Below are 23,567 nucleotides of genomic sequence, written 5' to 3'. Positions count from 1 at the left end.
GGGGGGGGGGGGTAGGCAAGTAACAAAGCAGCGAATGAAGTCTTGCCATGTGCAGGGTTAAATGGAAACACACAATCAGACCATAACTCAGGGAGTAATTCAAGCCATACGGTTTGTCTGTCTGTTGACTCGAAAGGTTGTATCAAGGCTGGGCGAGGGAGGGGACTGAGAGGGGATAATCCAAACTTCTTTTTTTTTTCCTTTCCCTTTTTGCTTTCCTGATTCATAAACCACTCCTTTGCAATTTGGATAATGGATCTCTCTCGCGCGACCACTCGCTAAACCTCAGAGCTAACCGTAGCTTGTGCTCTTTCTCTCCTTTCAGGTTGTTCATCTCCAAGCAGCAGCAACGCCCAAACTACAGGGAAATAACCTTGTGCAGAAAACTCCTTTTTAATATTTTTTTTTTCTGTCACTATTGTTATTTTTTTTCCCCCTTCTTCTCTGGAGAAGTTCCTTCCCTTCAGCAAGTGGAGGACGGTGGAGAAAGATGAAGCCGATGCCGCGATTTTTCTTTGCTGGTTTTCTCTCTCTCATTCTGCAGACTGGGCTTTGCTATGGGATAAAATGGATGTAAGTACCTGATTATCTCTCTGGATTTTGAAAAGTCTTTGCTGGTCTCTTACAGTGTTTTCCTTTTTGCAGCTGCTGTTTGTAAAGTCATTTAAAGAGCAGCGAGCGCTGCATTTCTCCAGGCATTCATTGGTTTCAAGAGTGTGTTCTAGAGGCTTGTGCTAACAATATGTCTCCAGCTTCTTTCCAAAATATGCATGATTTAGGCTCTCTTGGGTATTTTTTTTGCCTTTCCCCTCATTGATACCAAAGGAAAGGCACGCACTTGAATGCTCACAGGAGCCACTTAATGGAGTTTCTAGCGTTAGCTCCTACCACACTGGGAAACTCTCCCACTGGGACTGCTGGTTGTGCTGAGTAGGAGCTGAGAGCAGTAGGGACAGCAGCTGAGATAATGCCTCCAAATCTTCAACCACAGGGGATGCTTGGCAGATAACATGGGTTTTTTTGGGGGACCTTTTAACCTTTGGATTTCATGAAGGGTGTTAAAAATGAAGGAGGGGGGTGGGAGAGGAAGAGGGTGAAGAAATACCAGGGAGCGTGGTCAAGTCTGGATCGAGTTTCCTTGGAGGTAATGTTGCTTGCAAACAAAGTGAAAACATCACTACCTCATTTCTTTGCTTAAGCAAGCAATCAATTAGCTGCTTACTGCAAAACAAACAAACAGGCCCCTCTGACACCCATCTGGTTCCATGCCCTTGATGACTGATCTGTCTTTCCTACTCGGGTTTGAAGCTGTGCACAACATAAACAAGAGGGCGTGAGCTGGGCTCAGATGAGCATCTTCCTTGAAAGAATAGGCACAATAGAATGCAGTGCCAGGAGGAGGCTGTTGTGGTAATGTGCAATGTGTTAAGTCAAGGATCTTGGGATTAGGTGAGGAAATTGAGACAACAAGTTCCTGTTTTGTTCCTCCTTCTGTGTTATGTCTAATTCCCATTCTGCTCTCCCAGTCATTGTCACTTGAGGCTCTTTTCATGCCATCCTTTACAAAGGCTTGCTTAAATGTGGGCTTCTTCATGGCCGATCTCTTGTTGGAGCCAGTGTTCTTCCTGCCTTGCATGCTGTCATGGGAAAAAGGACCTTCCAGGTGGGGTTTTTACCCTCTTCCAAAGAAAGAAATCCAGTCCAAAGCACAGAATCCTAGAATATATTGATTAGGAAGGGACCTCTGAAATTCAGGAGATGCCATCTGGAGATGCCGTGCCAGCAGGGAGCTGACTGAGACAAACAGGGTGAGTTCCTCCACTGGGTGTTTAAATGGAGACATTCAGGAGGGAGGAATAGTCACCTACTTTAGGGAAACTTAAATCTTTTGTCTTCATGCTGAGGGCCATCTTGGAAGCAGAAGAGAGTCAGGATCTGACTTACTCTTCACCATCTTGGCTTTGCACCTTGTAGCAGCCACCACAGCTAAATCACACAGCTCAGCTATTACCTTCTGCCAGCTCCCACGAGTATTTAGGCTCTCTCCAGCACCTTGCACAACATGGACAACTCTTCTGCAGGACTTCTAGCAACCTGCCCATGGGCTGGCAGAGCCTGGCCTCATTTGCAGCCTTTATTTCCATGGAGCACAGCAATGAAGCTATTTGTAGCACCCTGCTTATATGCAGACCCATAATTGACCACAGGGGCTCGCTTATGTGATAGACATTAGGCCCCTTCTTAAGCAAGAAGCTAAATCCTGAAAGAAAAACTTGAGTTCCTCCAAAGAGCAGTGAGGTGACCTTCAGAGGGAACCTGATAGCGTGGTGACAAGCCATAGACATGGAAAAAAAGACTGAAAGGCAGGGAAAGGTCTCTAAAAGCTTTGTTGGCTAAAGCAGCTTTTTGGCTGGTAAGTGGCTGAGCTGCGAGGGCTGATTTTGGGGCTGGGCTGGGGGAAGGAAACAGTTGGAAGAAAGAGCCTGAGCTTGCCACTCCTCCCTGTCCCAGCAGACATATCCCCTCTATCAAAAATCGAGTGAGGAAGATGAAAGCTGGGATTAAAGTGGCATTTGAAGCACGAACTGCATCCAGATGCATTGCCAGGGCTCCCCTCACACCTGTTTAAAAACCTGACAGAGACCTGAGCTCCCTGTCCCAGGGCACTTCCCAGCTGGGATGCTGCCAGCTTGGATTTCACAAAACCATGTTGGGGTGGTTTTTGTACCTGTGTTTTGTTTTCATTTAGTTGTTTCTCCTCCCTTCCTCACCCTTGTTTTACTACGGAAAGAATTTTTTCTCCCTCCACTCTTCTTGCTGCAGTGGTGCATTCCTTGGGGCTCAGAGGAACATCCTTGGAAATCACTTGATGCATAAGGGGCAACTCTACTGAATGCTGCTCAGCAATCCCTGTGCCTAGGCACCTTTAAAGGATGTTTGGATGAGGTGCTTAGGGATGTGGTCTAACAGTTGTGTAGAAGTAGTATTAGGTTATGGTTGGGCTCAATGATCTGAAGGTCTTCTCTGTCCAGGTGATTCTTTGAATACTGAGGAATATCTTGGGGTTGCAATCCCAGCCCTGGTCTATACAACCAAATCTTGCCTCTTAGTTCTTGTGCTTGTGGACTCAGAAAGAGGAGGGGAGGAAAAGGATGGGATGAAGAAGGAGGAAAGTGCTGCAAGATGTTTTTGGACGTGGGCTTGTCTCAGCAGTCTGCCTGCTGCGCCGTTGTTGTAGGCACGGTGCCAAAGGCAAGCTTCAAAGAGGATTTGGGAAGGGAGAGGGAAGATAAGGAGGTGGGTTTTACCAGCCTGAGGAAGAGGGAGTGACAGATATGAAAGCTGATAGGAAATTCAGTTTTGATTTGGTGTGTGATGTAATTGCAGGGGGAGGGGGAGAAGAAAAACACACTCTTTGGCCATGTAGGACTCTGCTGTAACACACAAATCCCCTGCAAATTAGTAAAAGCATGGAGAAGGTAAAAAGGAGCAATTTGGTTTATTTTATTTGGCTTATTCTTACGAATTCTGTGGCCCAGGTCCCCAGCTGGTGTAAAGCGGCACTGTGCCCTTCCCTGCCCTGGAGCTGTGCACCACTGAGCATCCCATGCTGTGTGTACCTGGTCAGCATCTCCTAAACCTGCTCTTGCTGCTGGAGAAACTTCCTCAATGAGCCTCTTCCACCCAAGCTCCAGGCTGCAAAGTCAGAGTATGCACAGAGTTTTGCAGGATCAGGGCTGTCCTGGAGAATCAGCCTTTCCACTCAATGCATACGAGTCCCTGAGACTTATTTCTGTACCTCGCTCTTTACAAACACTTTTCCATCCTTAGGGCAGGAGGAATTTGCATCACTCTGCTCACTTTGTGGTCTTCAGAGCTGGTTTTGTGTTGTAGAAGTTGGGGAGGTGAGGCAGCCCTTGCTTTCACTGGGAGACGTCTCAGGACCGATGCACTTATGAACTCTAGCTCCTTACCCACCTACTTTTGCATCCTCTTTAGTTTTCCTAGGAGGGCTTGAGTTTGGCCAAGCAGGTCGCTGAAGCAGCTGGATGGGTTAGAGCTGCAAAACAGCTGAGCACTAGAGGGAGCTGCGGCCAGATCTCTGCAGATGTTGGGATGGCTAAGCACAGAGTGGCTTTTGAGGCACTTCTACTTCTCCTGGAGTTGGCATCTCCTCTGCCCAAGCATCAAGACGCAGGGTGGACTGTCTGTCAGTATTAGAATCACAGAATGGTGGGGGTTGGAAAGGACCTCTGGGGATCACAGAATGTTAGGGGTTGGAAGGGACCTTGAAAGCTCATCCAGTCCAACCTTCCCACCAGAGCAGGGTCACCTAGGGCAGATCACACCGGAATGCATCCAGGTGGGTCTGGAATTATCTCCAGAGGAGACTCCACAATTCCCCAGGGCAGCCTGTTCCAGTGTTCCACCACCCTCACAGTGAAAGTGGTTTTCTTCATGGAACTTCCTATACCTCAGCTTCCACCCATTGCCCCTTGTCCTGTCATCTGGGCATCACTGAGCAGAGCCCGGCTCCATGCTTTTGGCACTCACTCTTTCTATCTTTATCAACATGAATGAGGTCACTCCTCAGGCTCTTCCTCTCCAAGCTACACATCCCCAGCTCCCTCAGGCTCTCCCTGTAAGGAAGATGTTCCACTCCCTTCATTTTGTGGTTCTGCACTGAACTCTTTGAAACAGTTCCCTGAGGTCCTTCATGAACTAAACACAATGTTCCAGATGTGGCCTCACCAGGGCAGGATAGAGGGGGAGGAGAACTTCATCTAGTCCAACTCCTCTTGCTAAAGCAGGACCACCTAAAGGAGGTTGTACTGGATTACAGTGTCCAGGCTGGTTTGAGATCTCTCCAGAGAAAGAGACTCCACAATCTCTTGAGGTAGCCTAATCCAGGGTTCTAAGGGAAGATGTTCTTCCTTATAGTTAGGTGGAGTTCCTGTGTTCCAGTGTGTGCCTGTTCCCTGCAGTCCTATCACTGGGCACCACTGAAAACAGTCTGGCCCCATCCTCTTGCCTCCCACCTCTTAGATACTGAGAAGCATTGAGGAGATCCCTTCCTCTGTCTTCTGCAGGCTAAACAGCCCCAGGGCTCTCAGCCTTTCCTCCTCAGCAATGCTCCAGTCCCTTCAGCATCTTTGTAGCCTCTGCTAGACTCTCCCCATAGTTCTTTGTTTCTCTTGAACTGAAGAGTCCAGAGCTCGATGTGGTCTCACTACAACAGAGTAGAGGGGGAGGAGAACCTTCCTTGAGCTGGTGGCCATGCACTCCTTAATGCACCTAGCATACTGGTGGCCTTCTTGGCTGCTGGCTCACCACTGATACTGAGTGTCACCTTCCATGCAAGAGTGGTTGTAAAGCAGCCAAATGCAGCAAGTCTTTGTTGGTTTCTCTCTCATACCTTGCAGGGTCAGCTCATGACAGCAGGTAGTGGTAGTAGCAACCCCATTGTTTTGAGGCGAAGCTTGGTCACTTTGGGAAGTCCTTCCCTGTCCCTGTTGTGGTAGGCTGGACATGCCTCATGCCCTCTGGAGCCATCTCTAGCTGAGCAGCGTTCCCAGCTTTGCTGCACGATGCCCTTGGTTAAACCACATCCCTGCAGGAGCAGAAGCCACGCGTTTCGCTGAACCTGTGGTGTCCCTCAGCTCACCAACCTCCAGCAGCCAGCAGAAAGCTCAGGGAAAATGGAAACATTTGGTGCTTTCCAATGGTGCCTGTTTCTCTCCTTCAGCCTGGAGAGGAGGGGGGACCTGGGACACTGGGGCACAGGCGCCTGTGAGGAGACCGTCTGCCTGGCAAGGGGGCTGCTAGATGAGCTGCTGTGAGAGGACTGCAGGATGGGGACAGCAGGAGAGAAGCAGGCTTGTGGTGAGGAACAGGGGGGGATAAGAGCTTTGAAGTTTTGCTCTTCACTCTGTAGGCAGCTTGGGAAAACTTGACAAAGCTCCATGGCCTTCCTCAGCACTGGGTGAGCCAACTCGCCGCTGGCATCGACTTCAGTCAGGCTTGGGCTGGAAGTCAATGGCCTGGTGCCCACTACTGCCAGAGCTGGGTTTGGCACTGTATCTGAAAGCAGCTCTTATTTTAAGCTTTTACTTTAGGGTCATTTTATTTTCCTCATTCCTCTCCTTCTCCCTCTTCCTCCTCTCTCTTTCTTTCTCTTCTCCCTCTTCCTCCTCTCTCTTTCTTTCTCTTCTTTCTCTTCTTTCCTTTCTTTCTTTCTTTCTCTTCTTTCCTTTCTTTCTTTCTTTCTTTCTTTCTTTCTTTCTTTCTTTCTTTCTTTCTTTCTTTCTTTCTTTCTTTCTTTCTTTCTTTCTTTCTTTCTTTCTTTCTTTCTTTCTTTCTCTCTCTTCTTTCCTTTCTTTCTTTCTTTCTTTCTTTCTTTCTTTCTTTCTTTCTTTCTTTCTTTCTTTCTTTCTTTCTTTCTTTCTTTCTTTCTTTCTTTCTTTCTTTCTTTCTTTCTTTCTTTCTTTCTCTTCTTTCTTTCTTTCTCTTCTTTTCTTTCTTTCTTTCTTTCTTTCTTTCTTTCTTTCTTTCTTTCTTTCTTTCTTTCTTTCTTTCTTTCTTTCTTTCTTTCTTTCTTTCTTTCTTTCTTTCTTTCTTCCTTCCTTCCTCCCTTTCCTTCCTTCCTCCCTTTCCTTCCTTCCTCCCTTTCCTTCCTTCCTCCCTTTCCTTCCTTCCTCCCTTTCCTTCCTTCCTCCCTTTCCTTCCTTCCTCCCTTTCCTTCCTTCCTCCCTTTCCTTCCTTCCTTCCTTTCCTTCCTTCCTTCCTTCCTTCCTTTCCTTCCTTCCTTCCTTTCCTTCCTTCCTTCCTTTCCTTCCTTCCTTCCTTTCCTTCCTTCCTTCCTTTCCTTCCTTCCTTCCTTTCCTTCCTTCCTTCCTTTCCTTCCTTCCTTCCTTTCCTTCCTTCCTTCCTTTCCTTTCCTTCCTTTCCTTCCTTCCTTCCTTTCCTTTCCTTCCTTTCCTTCCTTCCTTTCCTTCCTTCCTTCCTTTCCTTCCTTCCTTTCCTTCCTTCCTTTCCTTCCTTCCTTTCCTTCCTTCCTTTCCTTCCTTCCTTTCCTTCCTTCCTTTCCTTCCTTCCTTTCCTTCCTTCCTTTCCTTCCTTCCTTTCCTTCCTTCCTTTCCTTCCTTCCTTTCCTTCCTTCCTTTCCTTCCTTCCTTTCCTTCCTTCCTTTCCTTCCTTCCTTTCCTTTCCTTTGCTCCTGCAAATGAAAAACTTTCAATGAGGTTGAATGAAAAGAGGGGGAAAAAAAAAGTCACATCTCTGTCTCTCTGTTAAAGCTGACCACAGACTTCACTCTCCACAGCCATGGCATTTTCTCTCAATCTTTCTGTTTCACCCAAATCCCTGTGAGATTAAGGGCTTTAAGAGCAGGCATCAAAGAGAGAGGGTCTTCACAGAGAGCAAGGTGGACAATCTGAAGCAAGAGTTTATGGTTTCATCAACAGTCTTTCTGTGAGACCTCCTCAGATTACAACACACAGGGGAGGGTGGGAAGATGCCCTCCAGAGATAGCCCATATCAGAAAGAGAGACCTTTCCAGAATCAGAGTGGTAGAGGTTGGAAGAGATTTCTGGTAATCATCTAGTTCAACAGCCCTGCTAAAGCAGGGTCACCTAGATCAGGTTGCCCAGGATCACATCCAGATGGGTTTGGAATCTTTCTGGACCTCTGTGGGCTACCTTCACCCTCACAGCAAAGTTATACCTTTCCTAGGATCTCCTCAGTCTGGGCTATCAGCAGTTCCTTCACATCTACTGCTCTGTCTTGTCTTAACAGCACCAGAATGTAGGCTGACTTGGAATGATTAGAGTAGGGGTATATGCCAAAGGTGGCTTAGGGTTGGTGATTCAGACATTGGTCTATTTTTGTCAGTGAAGTACAGATTCTGTCCATGAAAAATAGCAGATCCAAACTTCAACAGCCTTCTCTTCCAAGAACCCACCTGATCACAGAATCATAGAACCAACCAGATTGGAAGAGAACTCCAAGCTCATCCACTCCAACCTAGCACCCAGCCCTAGCCAGTCAACCAGACCATGGCACTAAGTACCTCATCCAGTCTTGTCTTGAACACCTCCAGGGACAGTGACTCCACCACCTCCCTGGGCAGCCCATTCCAATGCCAATCACTCTCTCTGCCAACAACTTCCTCCTAACCTCCAGCCTAGACCTCCCCTGGAACACCTTGAGACCTGATATTTCCAGTGTTTTGTCCTGCTGTCTTCTCTGACTCCTTTTTCTCTTGCACTTAATCTCCTGAAATATTTGACTTCATGTGATCTTATTTCTTGGTAAGGAAGAAGTGGTGGAACTTCATGCCTGAGATGAAGCCCAGCCCAAGCAGAGAGAATTTCCTGTGAGGAAAGTAGAAGAGCCCAGACCCAGTGTTTCTATCTTTTAAGGGTCTTTTAAAGAGCACCAATGCTTCACTGCTCAGTGCAAGCAGCTTTTCTCCTTTTGGCTTGACCAGGAGCAGTGTCCTCCTCACAGTGGTCCCTGTAAACCAAAGAATGTGTAGCTTTCAGTGATACCTGCTCAGACCTGAAGATTCTTCTCCCAAACTGCTGCTCCTATGAATAGTCTTCTCATGGAGCCCAGATTGACAGGAGTGGGCTCATAGCCCTCAAAGGACCTAACACTGTAGAGCATTCATGTTTTCAAATGAATTTATTAACTGCCTGAGATAATTAAGAGAGTAAACAAATGTCATGATCCATCCATGCATCATATTTCCTCTGTAATTACATTTATGGTTTTCTGTCAGTATCCATAACTTCAGTTTAAAGCTCTGCTATGCTATATATAAAGCTGGAGGTGTTTGGTTTGGGGCCTGTTTATTTAAAGGGATGGGTCAAATATGTACATTTTTAAAGCAAAACACCACCCAGCCACCCCTAAGCTGTCCTCAGCATTTTGGAGAATGAAGGATGGAGCAAGAGAGTCAAGGGAGGAGAGCATGATGTTAGCAGGAGAAAATGGTGAAGGGCCACAGTTAATGGAAAATCAGAGGACTACAGGATGGTGAGACTTGGGCTGGACCTCTGGGGATGAAGGGACCTGGGGAGACTGGTAGATAGTAGCTGAAGATGAGGCAGCAGTGCCCAGGTGGGCAGCAGAGCCAACGGCATCCTGGTCTGGACCAGGAGCCGTGTGGCCAGTAGGACAAGGGAGGTTATTCTTCTCCTGTACTCAGCACTAATCAGGCCACACCTTGAGTGCTGTGTCCAGTTCTGGGCTCCTCAGTTCAAGAGAGATGTTGGGATACAGGAAGGTGTCCAGAGAAAGGCAGCAAGGCTGGGGAGAGGCCTGGAGCACAGCCCTCTGAGGAGAGGCTGAGGGAGCTGGGGGTGTGCAGCCTGCAGAAGAGGAGGCTCAGGGGGGACCTTATTGCTGTCTACAACTACCTGAAGGGAGGTTGTAGCCAGGTGGAGTTGGTCTCTTCTGCCAGGCACTCAGCAACAGAAGAAGGGGACACAGTCTCAAGTTGTGCTGGAGGAGGTCTAGGCTGGATGTTAGGAGGAAGTTGTTGGCAGAGAGAGTGATTAGCATTGGAATGGGCTGCCCAGGGAGATGGTGGAGTCACCATCCCTGGATGGGGCACTTAGTGCCATGGTCTGGTTGGTTGGGCAGGGCTAGGTGCTAGGTTGGGCTGGATGAGCTTGGAGGTCTCTACCAACCTGCTTGATTCTGTGATTCTATGATTCTGCTAAGGCAGGGTCACCCAGAGGAGGTTGCCCAGGATCCTGTCCAGGTGGGTTTTGAATGTCTCTAGAGAAGGAGACTCCACAGCCTCTCTGAGCAGCCTAGTCCAGTGCTCTGCTACTCTCATTAAAAAGTCAAGTTCAAATGGAACCTCCTGTGTCCCAGTTTTTGCTCACTCCCTCTTGTCCTGTCACTGGGCATCTCTGAAAAGAGCCTGGTCCCATCCTCTTGACACTCACCCTTGTCATAGCCTCTTCAGATATTGATCAGCATTGAGCAGATCCCCTCTCAGGCAGCTCTTCTCAAGGCTAAACTGCCACAGGTCTCCCTGCCTTTCTTCCTCACAGAGATGCTCCACTCCTTTCATTATCTTTGTATCCTCCACTCTCTAGCAGTTCTTTGTCTCTCCTGAACTGGACACACCACTCCAGATGTGTCCTTGCAGAGCAAAGTAGGGAGGGAGGAGATCCTCCTTCAATCTGCTGGTCGCACTCTTCTTCCTGTAACACTGGAGACCATTTGCCTTCTTGGCCACAGGAGCACACTACTGGTGGAATCTTCTTGTGCTGCTTCTCAGATGAGTCCAAAGAAAGGTGTTTATCAGGGATATTCTTCCCAGATTGAAGGCTGTTCTGCTAACAGCCTTGGAGGCTGCTTTATCCATGATTCCTTTGCCCCTTTGTCTCTGTTCTCCTTCCCAGCGCCAGTGGGAAATGAAGACTGAGTGGAGATGGGATAGACACCCACCACCAACTCCCACCATGGGCAAGACCCTTCTGAGGGAATAGACTCTCTTTTCCATTGCCCCATAAATGGAATTGTTCTCCAACAATATCCTTCCCAAGGTGGTGGGAATCCCTCTCTGGCACTGCCAGAATCTGGGGAGCAGGGAGGGTTGGTGCCTTTCCACGAGGAGGTGTTGAAGCGAGTGGAGGTGGAGAAGAAGGAAAGAGACTGGGCAAAGCTGGGCTGCCAGGGCATGGACTAGATGACCTAATAGGCCTCTCACATTCCTGATCTGTGCATCTGAATGCACTTTTTGGTCTCAACAAGTGACTGCAGGAACCATGAGTTTTCTTTTCCATCGCCATTACTTCCCCCCCCGACGCTTGGAGATGCTTCCAGTTATAGACATGATGCTCAGGCCTGGGAGATGCTCAGAAAGCACCTTCCTGCCTCTTGCATTTTCATTCTTAGTGGACTCCCTGGAGCTCAGCTGATTGGACAAGAAACAGCCATTGCTGCAGTTTACTGAGTTCTCCACTATGGGGCCATGGTCCTACCTCTCTTGACCATCTGGTAGATACTTTTCCCTCTTCCACAAAGCACATTTCTTTCTTGTGGCATTATAAGGGTGATCATTTCAGACCATTTTAATAACAGGGTCCTCATGAGTTTTAGTCTGAATTCAGCTGTCATCTCCATCTGTAGGTGGTTATTTATTCAGGTAGTAACAGGCCTTTAGGTAGTGACAGGACTGGGGGGAATGGAGCCAAGCTGGAGATGGGTAGGTTCAGGCTGGACGTGAGGAGGAAGTTGTTGAGCATGAGAGTGGTGAGAGCCTGGAAGGGGTTGCCCAGGGAGGTGGTTGAGGCTCCATCCCTAGAGGTGTTTAAGGCTGGATGAGGCTGTGGCCAGGCTGCTCTAGGGTAGGGTGTCCCTGGGCATGGCAGGAGGGCTGGAACTGGCTGCTCTTTGTATTCCTTTCCAACCCTGACTGATTCTGTGATTTCTGCTTGTCTCTACTGGTGAGATGCAGGTGCTTTAATGTAGGCTTCCAGGTTCTTTGGAGGTGATGGAGACTTTCAAAACCTGCTTGGACATGTTCCTGTGCTACTTGATGTAGGCATTTCCGTGTTAGCAAAGGGGTTGGGCTAGATGATCTCCAAGCCCCTTCCAGCTCCAAACCATTCTATGAAGACATCTATACAGTACTAGGAAACATGGTGCAGGACCTAGGAGAGACATGAATCCTTCTGGAGGGCCAGGTGAAACATCTCAAGGCTTCTAAAATGTCACTTGGCACCTCTGATTAGAAAACTGAGCTGGTGACCCCCTGAGAGACCTGCAGCATTCCTCATCTGCCTGAAGCTCAGGCTGTGAAACTTCTGTGTCCTGCCTGCTCCTTTTGCTGCTGGACCATACTGTGCTGGAGGATTTATCATTTTTACTCTGTTAGTGACGAGCTGCCTTGGCCTCTTGCCTGATTTTCATTTCAACCCAGTCCTAAGAGTCACTGATAGGCTTTCTGGGATAGCTTTTCACACGTTTCTGGTGCCAAGTGCTAGGGTTGGACTCACCTCATCTCTCTGTGCTCAGTCCAGATGTCTGTTGCTGAACTTGGTGCCTGGGCTCTTTCTAGAAGCTACCTGAAAGGAGGTGGTGGAGAGGTTGCTGCTGGTCTCTTCTCACAGGCCATTAGTGATAGAACAAGAAGGAATGGCCTCAAGCTGCCACTGGGGAGGTTTATAATGGATATTAGGATAAATGTTTTCTCAGCTAGAGTGGTCAGGCATTGGAATAGGCTGGGCAGGGAGGTGGTGGAGTCCCCAACCCTGGGTGTATTTGTAAGTGGTTTGCATGTGGTGCTTGGAGGTAGGGTTTAGGGTGCACCTTGTAGAGTAGGGTTCTGGGTTGGACTTGGTGGTCCTGAGGGGCTTTGCCAACCTGAATGTTTCTGTGATTCTATGAATCATAGAATCACAGAGTGGCAGGGGTTGGAAGGAACCTCTGGAGGTCACTGAGTCCAGTCCCAAACAATGAACACTTCTAGGGCTGTAGATTATCCTGCTCAAAGGCTCATTTGGCTAATTACTCCCTAGATGTGGCTTTTTCCTTCCATAGGCTGAAGGACCCAGAAGGACTACTATGAAGTCTGCCCTGTAGAGGTTTGCAGTCAGGTGACTTTGATACTGTCCCAAGAGTCAGGCCTCTACCTGGAAGGACATAATATATATGAGATGCCTGAGCACCCAGAACATCACCAAGAGGTTTTTGTCCCCACCAAGTCTGATTCACTCTGAAGGCAGGCTGAAATGGCTTCTGGAGGTGCCCCTCTCCAGACAGGCAGCGTTGCATGGACAACAGTGTGTAGGGACTCAAGAGACAGCATTGGAGTAGAGGATCTCTGGAGGTTTCTTCCAAGGTCTAGCATTTTGTGATTCTGGGGATGAACTGGAGGGCAGAATTTCTGACAGCTTTTAATACTCCACTTTTTCCTAACCCTTGGAATTCACTGGCCAGAACTTCTCTTTGCTGTATATTTAGCAGAGCTCTTTGAATACATGTGTGATGTCTGTGTTTACATAGCTAGCAGAGCACTGGTTTCCATTCCAACTTTGCCACTGATCATCTGCTGCCAGGAATGCCAAACTCCAGGAATTTTTTAGTGCAGACTTAGCCCTAGCAAGGATCATAGCTTTTCCCCTGCTGGAAGAGCAGTTGGGGTTAGCAGTTAGGCACAGCCCAGAGACAGCTCCAACACACACAGCACCTGGTTCAAGCCAACTTTGAGTGAGCTGGTGGAACATAGAAGGGTTTCCCTGGAAAACCAGAGATCAGAGCTAATCCCCCTGATCTTGGTTAAAGCTCAGTTTTAGCTCCCTTTCCATCTCATTTAAGTTGTGAAGGACGTGGATGTTACAGCACTGATGTGAAACGCACCCAGAAATGGGTCTGCTAAGAAGCCAATCTGACCAGGATGGCTTAGGATGAAACTGAAAGGCACCACATTTAACAAGGAGAGAAGGAAATGTGTTAAGGCAGTTGTGTTGCCAGGATCAGATGCCAGTTATGGACACAGCCAGCTAGAAAGTTGTTTTATGGGAATGAATAACATTTATGACTACCCTGAGCAGGTCATAAAGATACAAAGAGAGTTACACAGCAGGCTGCTGCGGATGGCTGTGGGTGCTTGGGGGAGATGAGCACAGCCTAGGAAGGTTTAGATTGGATAGTAAGAAAAATTCCTTTACTGACAGAGTGGTCAGGCATTGGAACAGGCTGCCCAGGGAGGTGGTGGAGTCACCATCCTTGGAGATGTTAAAAAACCATCTAGACGTGGCACTTTGGGATGTGGTTTAATGGCCATGGTGGCCTCAGGTCAACAGCTGGGCTCAATGTTCTCAGAGGTCTTTTCCAGCTGAAAGGATTCCATCATCCTGTGCACAGCAGCATTTGCTGTTGTCTTGTTCACCTGCAAATGTTTGCAGTTGCACACCAGAACAACCACTGTGGGCTTTGGGGTGCTGCTGGTTTCCTCCATGGAGAAAGTCCAGTGGAGAGCCACAGAGATGGTTAGGGGACTGGAACATCTATCTTATGAGGAAAGGCTGAGAGACCTGGGGCTGTTTAGCCTGGAGAGGAGGACACCTACCAATACCTAAAGGGCAAGCGTCAGGGGGATGGGGCCAGACTGTTCTCAGCGTTGTCCGCTGACAGGACAAGTGGAAGTGGACACAAATGGGGACACAGGAGGCTCCCCATAAACATTAGGGGGAAAACTCTTCACTTGGAAGGTGGCAGAGCAGTGGAACAGGCTGCTCAGAGATGTTGTGCAGTCTCCACCTCTGGAGGTATTCAAAACCCACCTGGATGTACTCCTGGGTGATTTGATCTATGTGATCCTTCTGCAGCTGGGGCTTGGACTGGATGTTCTTCAGAGGTCTCTTCCAGCCCCACCACTCTGTGATTCTGTATGAACACACATGTTGGTGCTGTTGGACCCCTCTCATTTTAATGCTGCATTAATGGCTGGACTTGATGTTCTTAAAGGTCTCTTCCAACCGAAATGATCGAGAGCAGCCCTGAGGAAAGAGACTTGAGGGTACTGGTGGGTGGGAAGCTCAACATGAGCCAGCAGTGTGCACTTGCAGCCCAGAGAGCCAACCAGAGCCTGGGCTGCAGCAAGAGCAATGTGGGCAGCAGGGCCAGGGAGGGGATTTAGCCCCTCTGGCAGGGGGGTTGGAACTAGATGATCCTTGTGGTCCCTTCCAACCCTGACTGATTCTGAACCTATGATTCTCTGCTCCACTCTGCTGAGACCTCACCTGGAGTACTGCATCCAGTGCTATAGCCTCTGTTATGAGAAGGATATGTACATGCTGGAATGTGTCCAGAGAAGGGCCACAAGGATGATCAGAGGGCTGGAGCTGCTCTGCTATGAGGACAGACTGAGGCTGTACAGTTTGGAGAGAAGGCAGCTCTGAGGAGACCTTATTGTGACCTTGCAGCATCTGAAGGGGGCTACAGGAAAGCTGGGGAGGGACTTCCAGGTTGTCAGGTAGTGATGGGACTGGGAGGAATGGAGCAAAACTAGAAGTGGGGAGATTCAGATTGGGTGATAGGAATTAGTTCTTCTGCATGAGGGTAGTGAGACCCTGGAATAGGTTGCCCAGGGAGGTGGGAGAAGCCTCATCCCTGGAGTTTTTAAGGCCAGGCTGGATGTGACTCTGAGCAACCTGATCTAGTGTGAGGTGTCCCTGCCCATGGCAGGGGGGGATGGAACTGGATGATCCTTGAGATCCCTTCCAGCCCTGACAATGCTATGATTCTATGTCTCTCTCCCTGTGCATGCTCTCATCACTCTTCTCTGCTGTTGATGGAGACTAGAAAAAACAGAGTTATCTACATGCAACAGCCATGGAATTGGTGGAGGCCCTTGGTGTCAGCTCTAAGGGAAGGCATCCATCTTGCAAACTTGGTGGCTTTTCCCCAGGCCTTGCAGGGGATTTTCTCCATAATTAATTACATGACATTTAGCATAATCCTTAGAGAGTGTGTGAGACAGATGCTGAATGCAGAACACTGATAACACACACTGCATTCCCCCCCCCTTCTGAATGCCATAGTCTTGGAAGATCCAGCTTCCTCTTATCATGGAACTGAGGGATCATTTTTCACTCTGTTGGGAGGTCCATCCTCCTCACTCTTCAGCAAAAATCCTTTCCCATAAGGATTTACACATTCAATCAACTTGCCATTTGCCCCAGGAGCATTGTCTAGGCTCCCCTAGGTGACAGAGAGAAATGTGCACTTCTAGAGGGTGTTTCTCCTCATCTACCTTAAACATCTGCTTTGGATAGGGGATAGCTCTTCAGAGCTCCCCATCTCGATTGGCAGTTTAAATAAGTAGCTAAAATTCACTGAGTTTTATGATCAGGTTCCCTGCCTGGTGAATGTGGGGCAGGCTGTGGATGCAGACTATACCTGGACTTCAGCAAAGCCTTTGACAGTGTCTGCCACGAGCAGCTCTTGGTACAGCTGGCAGCTCGTGGCTGGGACTGATTCACTCTGGTATGGGGCAAGAACTGGCTGGAGGGCTGGGCTCAGAGAGTGGTGGTGAATGGTGCCACATCCAGCTGGCAGCTGGCACTGGTGGTGTGCCCCAGGGATCAGTGCTGGGCACAGTCCTGTTCAGTGTCTTTATTGATGATCTGGAGCAGGGGATTGAGTCCAGCAGCAGTGAGTTTGCAGATGACACCAAGCTAGGAACAGCTGTGGAGCTGTTGGAGGGTAGGAGAGCATCGAGTTGGAAGGAACCCTTGAAAGTCATCCTTGGAGTTGTTTAGCCTGGAGAAGGCTGAGAAGAGATCTTACTGATGTTTGTAAATACCTGAATGGTGAGTGTCAGGAAGATGCCAGCCTCTCTGCAATAGTGTCCTGTGATAGGACAAGGAACAACAGATGCAAACTGGAACCCAGGAAGTTCCATCTCAACATAAGGAAAAACTTCTTTGCTCTGAGAGTGCCAGAGCCCTGGAACAGGCTGCCCAGAAAGGTTGTGAAGTCTCCTCTAGAGGTTTTTAAGACCTCTCTGGATGCATTCCTGTGTGACCTGCCCTAGGTCATCCTGCTTTGACAGGAGAGTTGGACTCGATGACCTTCAGAGGTGACTCCCAACCCCTACTGTTCTGTGATTCTAGGATTTTGTGATCTTATCCAACCCTGCTGCAGTGAGCATGGACATCTTTAAGTAGATCAGAGTGCTCAGGGCCCTGTCAAGCTTGACCCTGAATGTCTGCAGGGATGGGGCAACCTGTTCCAATACTTCACTGCTCTCATTGCAAAGAACTTCCTCCTAGTTTTCAAACCTAAATCTGCCCTGCTCTAGTTTAAACCCATTGCCCCTTGTCCTATCACTGCATGCATTAAGCCAGACACACACAAGTCAAAGCACTGACTGGGCAGGAGGTAATGGAGACAATACTGACCCCCAAAATAACACTCACTGTGGATTTTAATGCCTTTCTACATGTGCTTGTCTCCTCAGAGCTCTGTCCAAGACTCCTTCAGCTTTGGCTCTGAATCAAACCCAGCACTGCAAGCAGCTGGAAGGCTTGGTGGTGTCCCAGGTGCAGCTGTGCCGCAGCAACCTGGAGCTGATGCAGACCATCGTCCAGGCAGCGCGGGAGGTGATCAAGACCTGCCGTAAAACCTTCTCAGACATGAGGTGGAACTGCTCTTCCATTGAGCTGGCTCCCAACTACCTGCTGGACTTAGAGAGAGGTAAACAGCCCTGCCAGGGACATGAGTGAGTAGAGTCAGGCAGGGTGTGCAGATGTGTGCTGAGGCTGGGAAGGGTCTTGTTCCTTGGGAGGACGTGGAGGAGCTGCAGAGTTGTCCTGTTCTCTGACACCATGTTCATCATTATGATGCCTATGCTGGCCCTTGGCTTTTGAGCCCAGGACCTGATCTTCCACAGCTCTTACAAAGCATGCCACCACTCTGGTATGTCTGTCTCCGTAGAAGTCATGGTGCACTTGCTCACAGCCATGGAGCTGCTGTTCCAGGCATGAGGACTTGTCAAGCATCACATGCTTCATATGAGGCCACAGTGAGCTTTCTTGGGTCACAGGGTGCTTGCACACTTGTCCTGTAGCTCTATGGCTTCCCACCACCTTCCTCCAGCTCCATGCATGCCAAGCCCATGACCTGCCAGCAAGCAGCATCCTGCACAGGGCTAAAGGAGGCAGGATAGTCCATGAAGGTGCTTCCTGATGTGCACCCAGAGCAGATCACATCACATAGGTTCATGTGCCTCCTTTCCTTGCTAGGATGTTACCTTGTGTTCAGGAGCTCACTTAGGAGATGTTCTCCAGGCTGGTGATACCATGAGAGGTCCTAGCTGCAGTGTGCTGATGTGTTTGGTGCTCTGTGGGGCACAGATTGTGTGGGTCTCTTTTAGGAGAATGTTTAGCTGTCCCAGGAGGCTGAGCTGGAGTTCTTGTCTCTTCCAGGCACAAGGGAGTCAGCATTTGTGTATGCCCTTTCTGCTGCTGCCATCAGCCACACCATTGCCAGAGCCTGCACCACCGGGGACCTCCCTGGCTGTTCCTGTGGTCCCATCCCAGGTGAGACACCTGGACCTGGGTATCGATGGGGAGGATGTGCAGACAACCTCAACTATGGTCTTATCATGGGGTCCAAATTTTCAGATGCTCCCATGAAGATGAAAAAATCAGGATCACAAGCCAATAAACTGATGCATCTGCACAACAGTGAAGTAGGGAGACAGGTAACAAATCCACAAGAGTTGTTGTCATTGTACAAGTGGTTGGTTGCTCTGTGAGGTTCAGTGTCTCTATCAGCCAGTGAAAGGAGCAGGTTTCTCCTAGACTGCTCTGAACTACTTTGACCTGCTGAAGGCTGTGGCTCTGTAACTCGTGCTGGGATTCAGCAGGTCCAGAATGCTATTATCACCCTATGCCACCATGGGTGGGATGTCTCACTGCCAACCTTTCCCCAGCCAAGGATGGCTCTGGCTTGCTTAGCCCAGGAGGTGTGGTGGGGATGGGTCTTGCTGTGCTCTGCCAAGGGTGTTGCACAAGCAGAATGCTGTATAAGCATGGAGGATTATCATCTGCCAGACCTGTCCAGCAGCAGCTGCCTTCCAGCCATCCCTGCAGCCAGGAGGGCTGAGTTTTCCTTCCCAGGCTGCTTCCCTAGTGATTATTCCCATATCTGGCAGAAGCCACTTCTAACAGCTTGCATCCAGTGGAGGGATAATGCTTACCACGTGCAGCGCTCGGTGTGCTCCGAGGTGCAAATCCCTATCCCAGCCCTCCAGGCAGCTGGAGAAATGGGTGGAGGACTGTAAAGCTGAGCCCTACACCCATCTCTGGGACTGCACTGCTTCCCTACTCTGGTCCCACCACACGGCTTGGTCCTTCCAAGGCTGCCTGTGGAGCTCCATGGCAGCTTACTGTGTAGCTGCAAGCTGAACCCACCTTTGCCGAGCACCACCATGCTGAACTGGCCTCCCTTGGGTGGGTGTCTCTACCATTCCCACTTTGGTTTGGTTTGGGGCTTCTTTTCAATTTTCAAAATCTCCTCAGCTTTGATTTTAATTCTAATGGGCATTTTTTTTTTGGTTGAGGCCTAGTGTTGCCATGGCTGATTCATTCATCCCTTCCTGGCAACATCCTTCTCTGCCCCACAGAAATGAGACTAGCGCAGAACCAAGCCCAAAGGCTCTTTTGGCCCCATGTCCAGCACTAAGGCAAGGTGAAGGTGCCTTGAGTTCCTCAGAGCCTTGACATCCTTGTGACCCAAAGCTGCTGGAGGCAGAAACAGATGATAATTATCTATTTATGGGTTGCTTTGATTTTCAGCTGCTTAGAGGGTGGAAACACAACCCTGTGTGGAGATTTGATCAAAGTTCAGAATGTTCTTCTCCCTGATGGCTGCAAAGGTGCCTTGGTGAAAGTAATCCTGGGCTGATAGTGGTCACCAAGGAGCTGTGGGGCCTCACTGCCTTTGCACAGTAGCTACTGTAGAAAGTGCTAAGCAAGGGCCTTCTTTAGCAAGCTTGTGGGATGTTCTGAGGCGAGTCAAAGGGCGTTGCCTAACCCCTGCATCCCTTTTTTGCAGGTCTTGAAAGCCTCTCTTGAAATGAAATGTAAATGCCATGGAGTTTCTGGGTCATGCTCTATCAAGACCTGTTGGAAAGGCCTTCAAGAGCTGCGAGACATTGCACTGGACCTCAAAAACAAGTATCTGTCAGCCACCAAGGTGGTTCACCGGCCCATGGGCACACGCAAATACCTGGTGCCAAAGGATATTGATATCAGGCCGGTTAAGGAGACAGAGCTGATTTACCTGCAGAGCTCGCCTGACTTCTGCATGAAGAATGAAAAAGTGGGGTCACACGGGACCCAGGACAGGTGAGGGTGGCTGCAGTGGGTGCTGACTGCACTCTGAGCCCCAAAGAGGGAAGGGGAAGAAGAGGGGAGCTTGTGTGAGTAAGAGTCAAATAACTGGGGAGTAGTGCATGCATGTAAGCGCAGAGCGGCTTGAGAGCAGCTCTGAAGTAAGAGACTTGGGGGTGTTGCTTGATGAGAAGCTCACCAGCTTTGGACCCCCTACTAGGAGAAGGATATGGACATGCTGGGAGGCCTCCAGAGAAGGGCCATGATTATGATCAGAGGGCTGCAGCTCCTCTCCTATGGAGACAGACTGAGAGATTTGGGGCTGTTCAGTCTGGGGAAGAGAAGACTTTGAGGAGACCTTATTGTGGCCTTGCAGTACCCGAAGAGAGCTACAGGAAAGCTGAGGAGGGACTTTTTAGGGTGTCAGATGGTGATAGGGCTGGGGGGAATGGAGCAAAACTAGAAGTGAGTAGGTTCCAGATTGGATGTTAGGAAGAAGTTATTCAGCATGAGGGTGCTGAGACACTGGAATAGGTTGCCCAGGGAGGTGGTGGAAGCCTCATCCCTGGAGGTGTTTAAGGCCAGGCTGGATGTGACTCTGAGCAACCTGCTCTAGTGTGAGGTGTCCCTGCCCATAGCAGTGGAGACTGGAGCTGGATGATCCTTGAGATCTCTTCCAGCCCTGACAAATCTATGGTTCTATGATTTAAGGTCATCACCTCAGACCTTCAGTGGGCACAGTGCTGTCCCTTTCACAGGCAACAGACATAGCTATCTTCCCATCAGCTTTTTAACCCTCTCCAAAACAAACCATTTCAGCAGCCTGGGCAGCAGACCCTTTGAGAGCCACATAATTGTGTACTTCCAGAATTGCTCAGTATTTCCAGATCTGCTGTGAAGTGGTTGCAACAGTTTGATTTCAGACTGTCTCAGAACTGGTATCTGCTGGTCTGGATTTCTTCAGATAGTTATCATAACTCTTCTTTGCTCTTGGTGTTACTTGCTGTCTACAACTACCTGAAGGGAGGTTGTAGCCAGGTGGGGGTTGGGCTCTTCTCCCAGACAACCAGCAATAGAGCAAGGGGACACAGTCTCAAGTTGTGCCAGGGGAGGTCTAGGCTGGATGTTAGGAGGAAGTTGTTGGCAGAGAGAGTGATTGGCATTGGAATGGGCTGCCCAGGGAGGTGGTGGAGGCACTGACACTGGAGGTGTTCAAGTAAAGACTGGATGAGGCACTTAGTGCCATGGTCTGGTTGATTTCTATAGGGCTGGGTGCTAGGTTGGACTGGATGATCTTGGAGGTCTCTTCCAACCTGGTTGATTCTATGATAGTAGAGGGTCCTTGCAACTTGAGTGTTCATGCACCTGTCCTTTTGAGGGGTGTCTTAATTTTTGACTCCTGTTGGATGCAGTGATCACTGGATCACTTTGGTACAATGGAGAGAAGGTTTTGCTGCAATGGAGATGGAAGTAAATGACTTTAAATGACTTAAATGCAAAAAACCAAAATCCTTTGGATCCCTTTGATTCATACAAAGTATTTGATGAGGGGAGAGCAGAAGGCATAGAATCACAGAGTGCTTTGGGCTGGAAGGAACCTTGAAAGGTTATCTAGTCCAACCCCCTCGCAGGGAGCAGGGACATCTTTAACCAGGTCAGGTTACTCAGAATCTCATCCACCCTGACCTTAAATGCTTACTGAGATATCCTTTGTCAACAGCCACTTAATCTAGAACCACATCTCTGTGGAGACTCTTTGGAAATGAGATTTTGTAGGAAATGAGTGACACCAACAGGTTGTGTCAAAACTAAACTCAATCCATTACACACATGCCAGGCATAATGTTTCCCATGAGCTGAAATCCCTTCAAAAGGGAGAGAGGCACAACTTAGAGAATCATAGAATCAGGCAGGGTTGGAAGGGAGCACAAGGAGCAGCCAGTCCCAACCCTCTGCCATGCCCAGGGACACCCTACCCTAGAGCAGGCTGCACACAGCCTCAGCCAGCCTGGCCTCAAACACCTCCAGCCATGGGGCCTCAACCCCCTCCCTGGGCAATCCATTCCAGCCTCTCACCACTCTCCTGCTCAACAACTTCCTCCTCACCTCCAGCCTCACTCTCCCCACCTCCACCTTTGCTCCAGTCCCCCCACTCCTGCCACTCCCTCACAGCCTCAAAAGTCCCTCCCCAGCGTTTTTGGAGCCCCCTTCAGATCCTGGCAGGCCACAAGAAGGTCCCCTGGGAGCCTCCTCTGCTCCAGCCTGCACAGCCCCAACTCTTTCAGTCTGTGCTCACAGCAGAGCTGCTGCAGCCTCTGAGCATCCTCCTGGCCCTTGTCTGGACACTCTCCAGCATCTCCACAGCCCTCTTGGAATGGGGGCTCCAGAGCTGGATGCAGGACTCCAGGTGGGGTCTCAGCAGAGCAGAGCAGAGGGGCAGAATCCCCTCCCTGGCCCTGCTGGCCACACTGCTGCTGCTGCAGCCCAGGCTCTGCTTGGCTCTCTGGGCTGCAAGTGCACACTGCTGGCTCCTGCTGAGCTTCTCCTCCAGCAGCACCCCCAAGTCCCTCTGCTCAGGGCTGCTCTCCAGCCTGCCCAGCCTGGATTTGTGTTTGGGATTGACTCGACCCAGATGCAGGACACTGCACTTGGTCTTGCTGAACCTCCTCAGATTGGCTTGTGCCCACCTCTGCAGCCTGCCCAGGTCCCTCTGGCTGGCATCCCTGCTTCAGGCTAATTTTGCTTTACAGCAGATTTTTACCTTTTTTGCCCCAATTAGGGATGAAAAATATGTCAAGGTCTTGAAAGATGTTTTTTTTTTGTTGCCCTTCCTTCTGATAGGAGAATGTCTCTTGCAGGCATCCCTTTATCCCCACTGTGAGCCTGCCAGCCGAGGCTCCACAGGAAGTCAGCCTGAGTGAGGATTTAGAGGACTGAGATATTAAGGCAGGAGGGGATGACTTTCAAAAGGAACCTGTCAAGAAATACTCCTCGTGTGCAAGATGGTGATGGAGTGTGGGAGGGGTGAGGGTGAGATAGTCCCGTGTTGAGCTGCAGGCATGCCTCGGGCCAAGGCTCCAGGTCGTGCGTAGTGATGCTCGTTTTCAGCGCGACCCATCTGCCGGCGCTCCAGAAGTGTTTGCTGTCTCCATGTTAGCTCGACTAACACAGGCCCCAGCCCTTTCATGCAGCAAAGGAGCAGAAGAACAAAGCTGGTGAGGGGCCTGGAACACAAACCCTATGAGAAGAGGCTGAGGGAGCTGGGGTTGTTTAACCTGGATAAGAGGAAGCTCGGGGGACCTCATTGCTGTCTACATCTACCTGAAGGGAGGTTGCAGCCAGGTGGGGTTGGGCTCTTCTCCCAGCAACAGAACAAGGGGACACAGTCTCAAGTTGTACTGGGGGAAGCATAGGCTGAATGTTAGGAGGAAGTTGTTGGCAGAGAGAGTGATTGGCATTGGAATGGGCTGCCCAGGCAGGTGGTGGAGTTGCTGTTCCTGGAGGTGTTGAGGCAAAGCCTGGATGAGGCACTTAGTGCCATGGTCTGGTTGATTGGATAGGGCTGGGTGCTAGGTTGGACTGGATGATCTTGGAGGTCTTTTCCAACCTGGTTGATTCTATGGTTCTAAGTGTGAAATACACAGAGTCTGTTTGCAGGTCAGTCCTGCCCTCTCAAAGAGAGCAGGGAAATGGAGGGGA

General features: G+C 49.5%; 1 protein-coding gene across 2 annotated transcripts in view; it reads left to right on the top strand.

The window, feature by feature from the left end:
- Positions 1–330: 330 nt before the first annotated feature.
- WNT11 (Wnt family member 11) overlaps positions 331–23,567 on the top strand; it is a 36,715-nt gene continuing 13,478 nt past the window's right edge. The window contains exons 1-5 of one of the 2 annotated variants that reach the window (XM_064145596.1): positions 331–573; positions 16,991–17,226; positions 17,958–18,071; positions 18,156–18,235; positions 19,591–19,883. In XM_064145596.1, coding sequence (XP_064001666.1) covers positions 491–573; positions 16,991–17,226; positions 17,958–18,071; positions 18,156–18,235; positions 19,591–19,883 — 806 coding nt within the window. In that variant the 5' untranslated portion in view covers positions 331–490. Of the gene's footprint in view, positions 574–16,990; positions 17,227–17,957; positions 18,236–19,590; positions 19,884–23,567 lie in introns of both variants that reach the window. The other variant, XM_064145595.1, reaches the window with a different exon arrangement.

The sequence above is a fragment of the Pogoniulus pusillus genome, chromosome 6 (genome assembly GCF_015220805.1).
Source record: "Pogoniulus pusillus isolate bPogPus1 chromosome 6, bPogPus1.pri, whole genome shotgun sequence".
Classification (NCBI taxonomy): domain Eukaryota; kingdom Metazoa; phylum Chordata; class Aves; order Piciformes; family Lybiidae; genus Pogoniulus; species Pogoniulus pusillus.
Note: the sequence above shows the minus strand (reverse complement) of the source record. Positions and strands in the feature narration are given on the sequence as shown.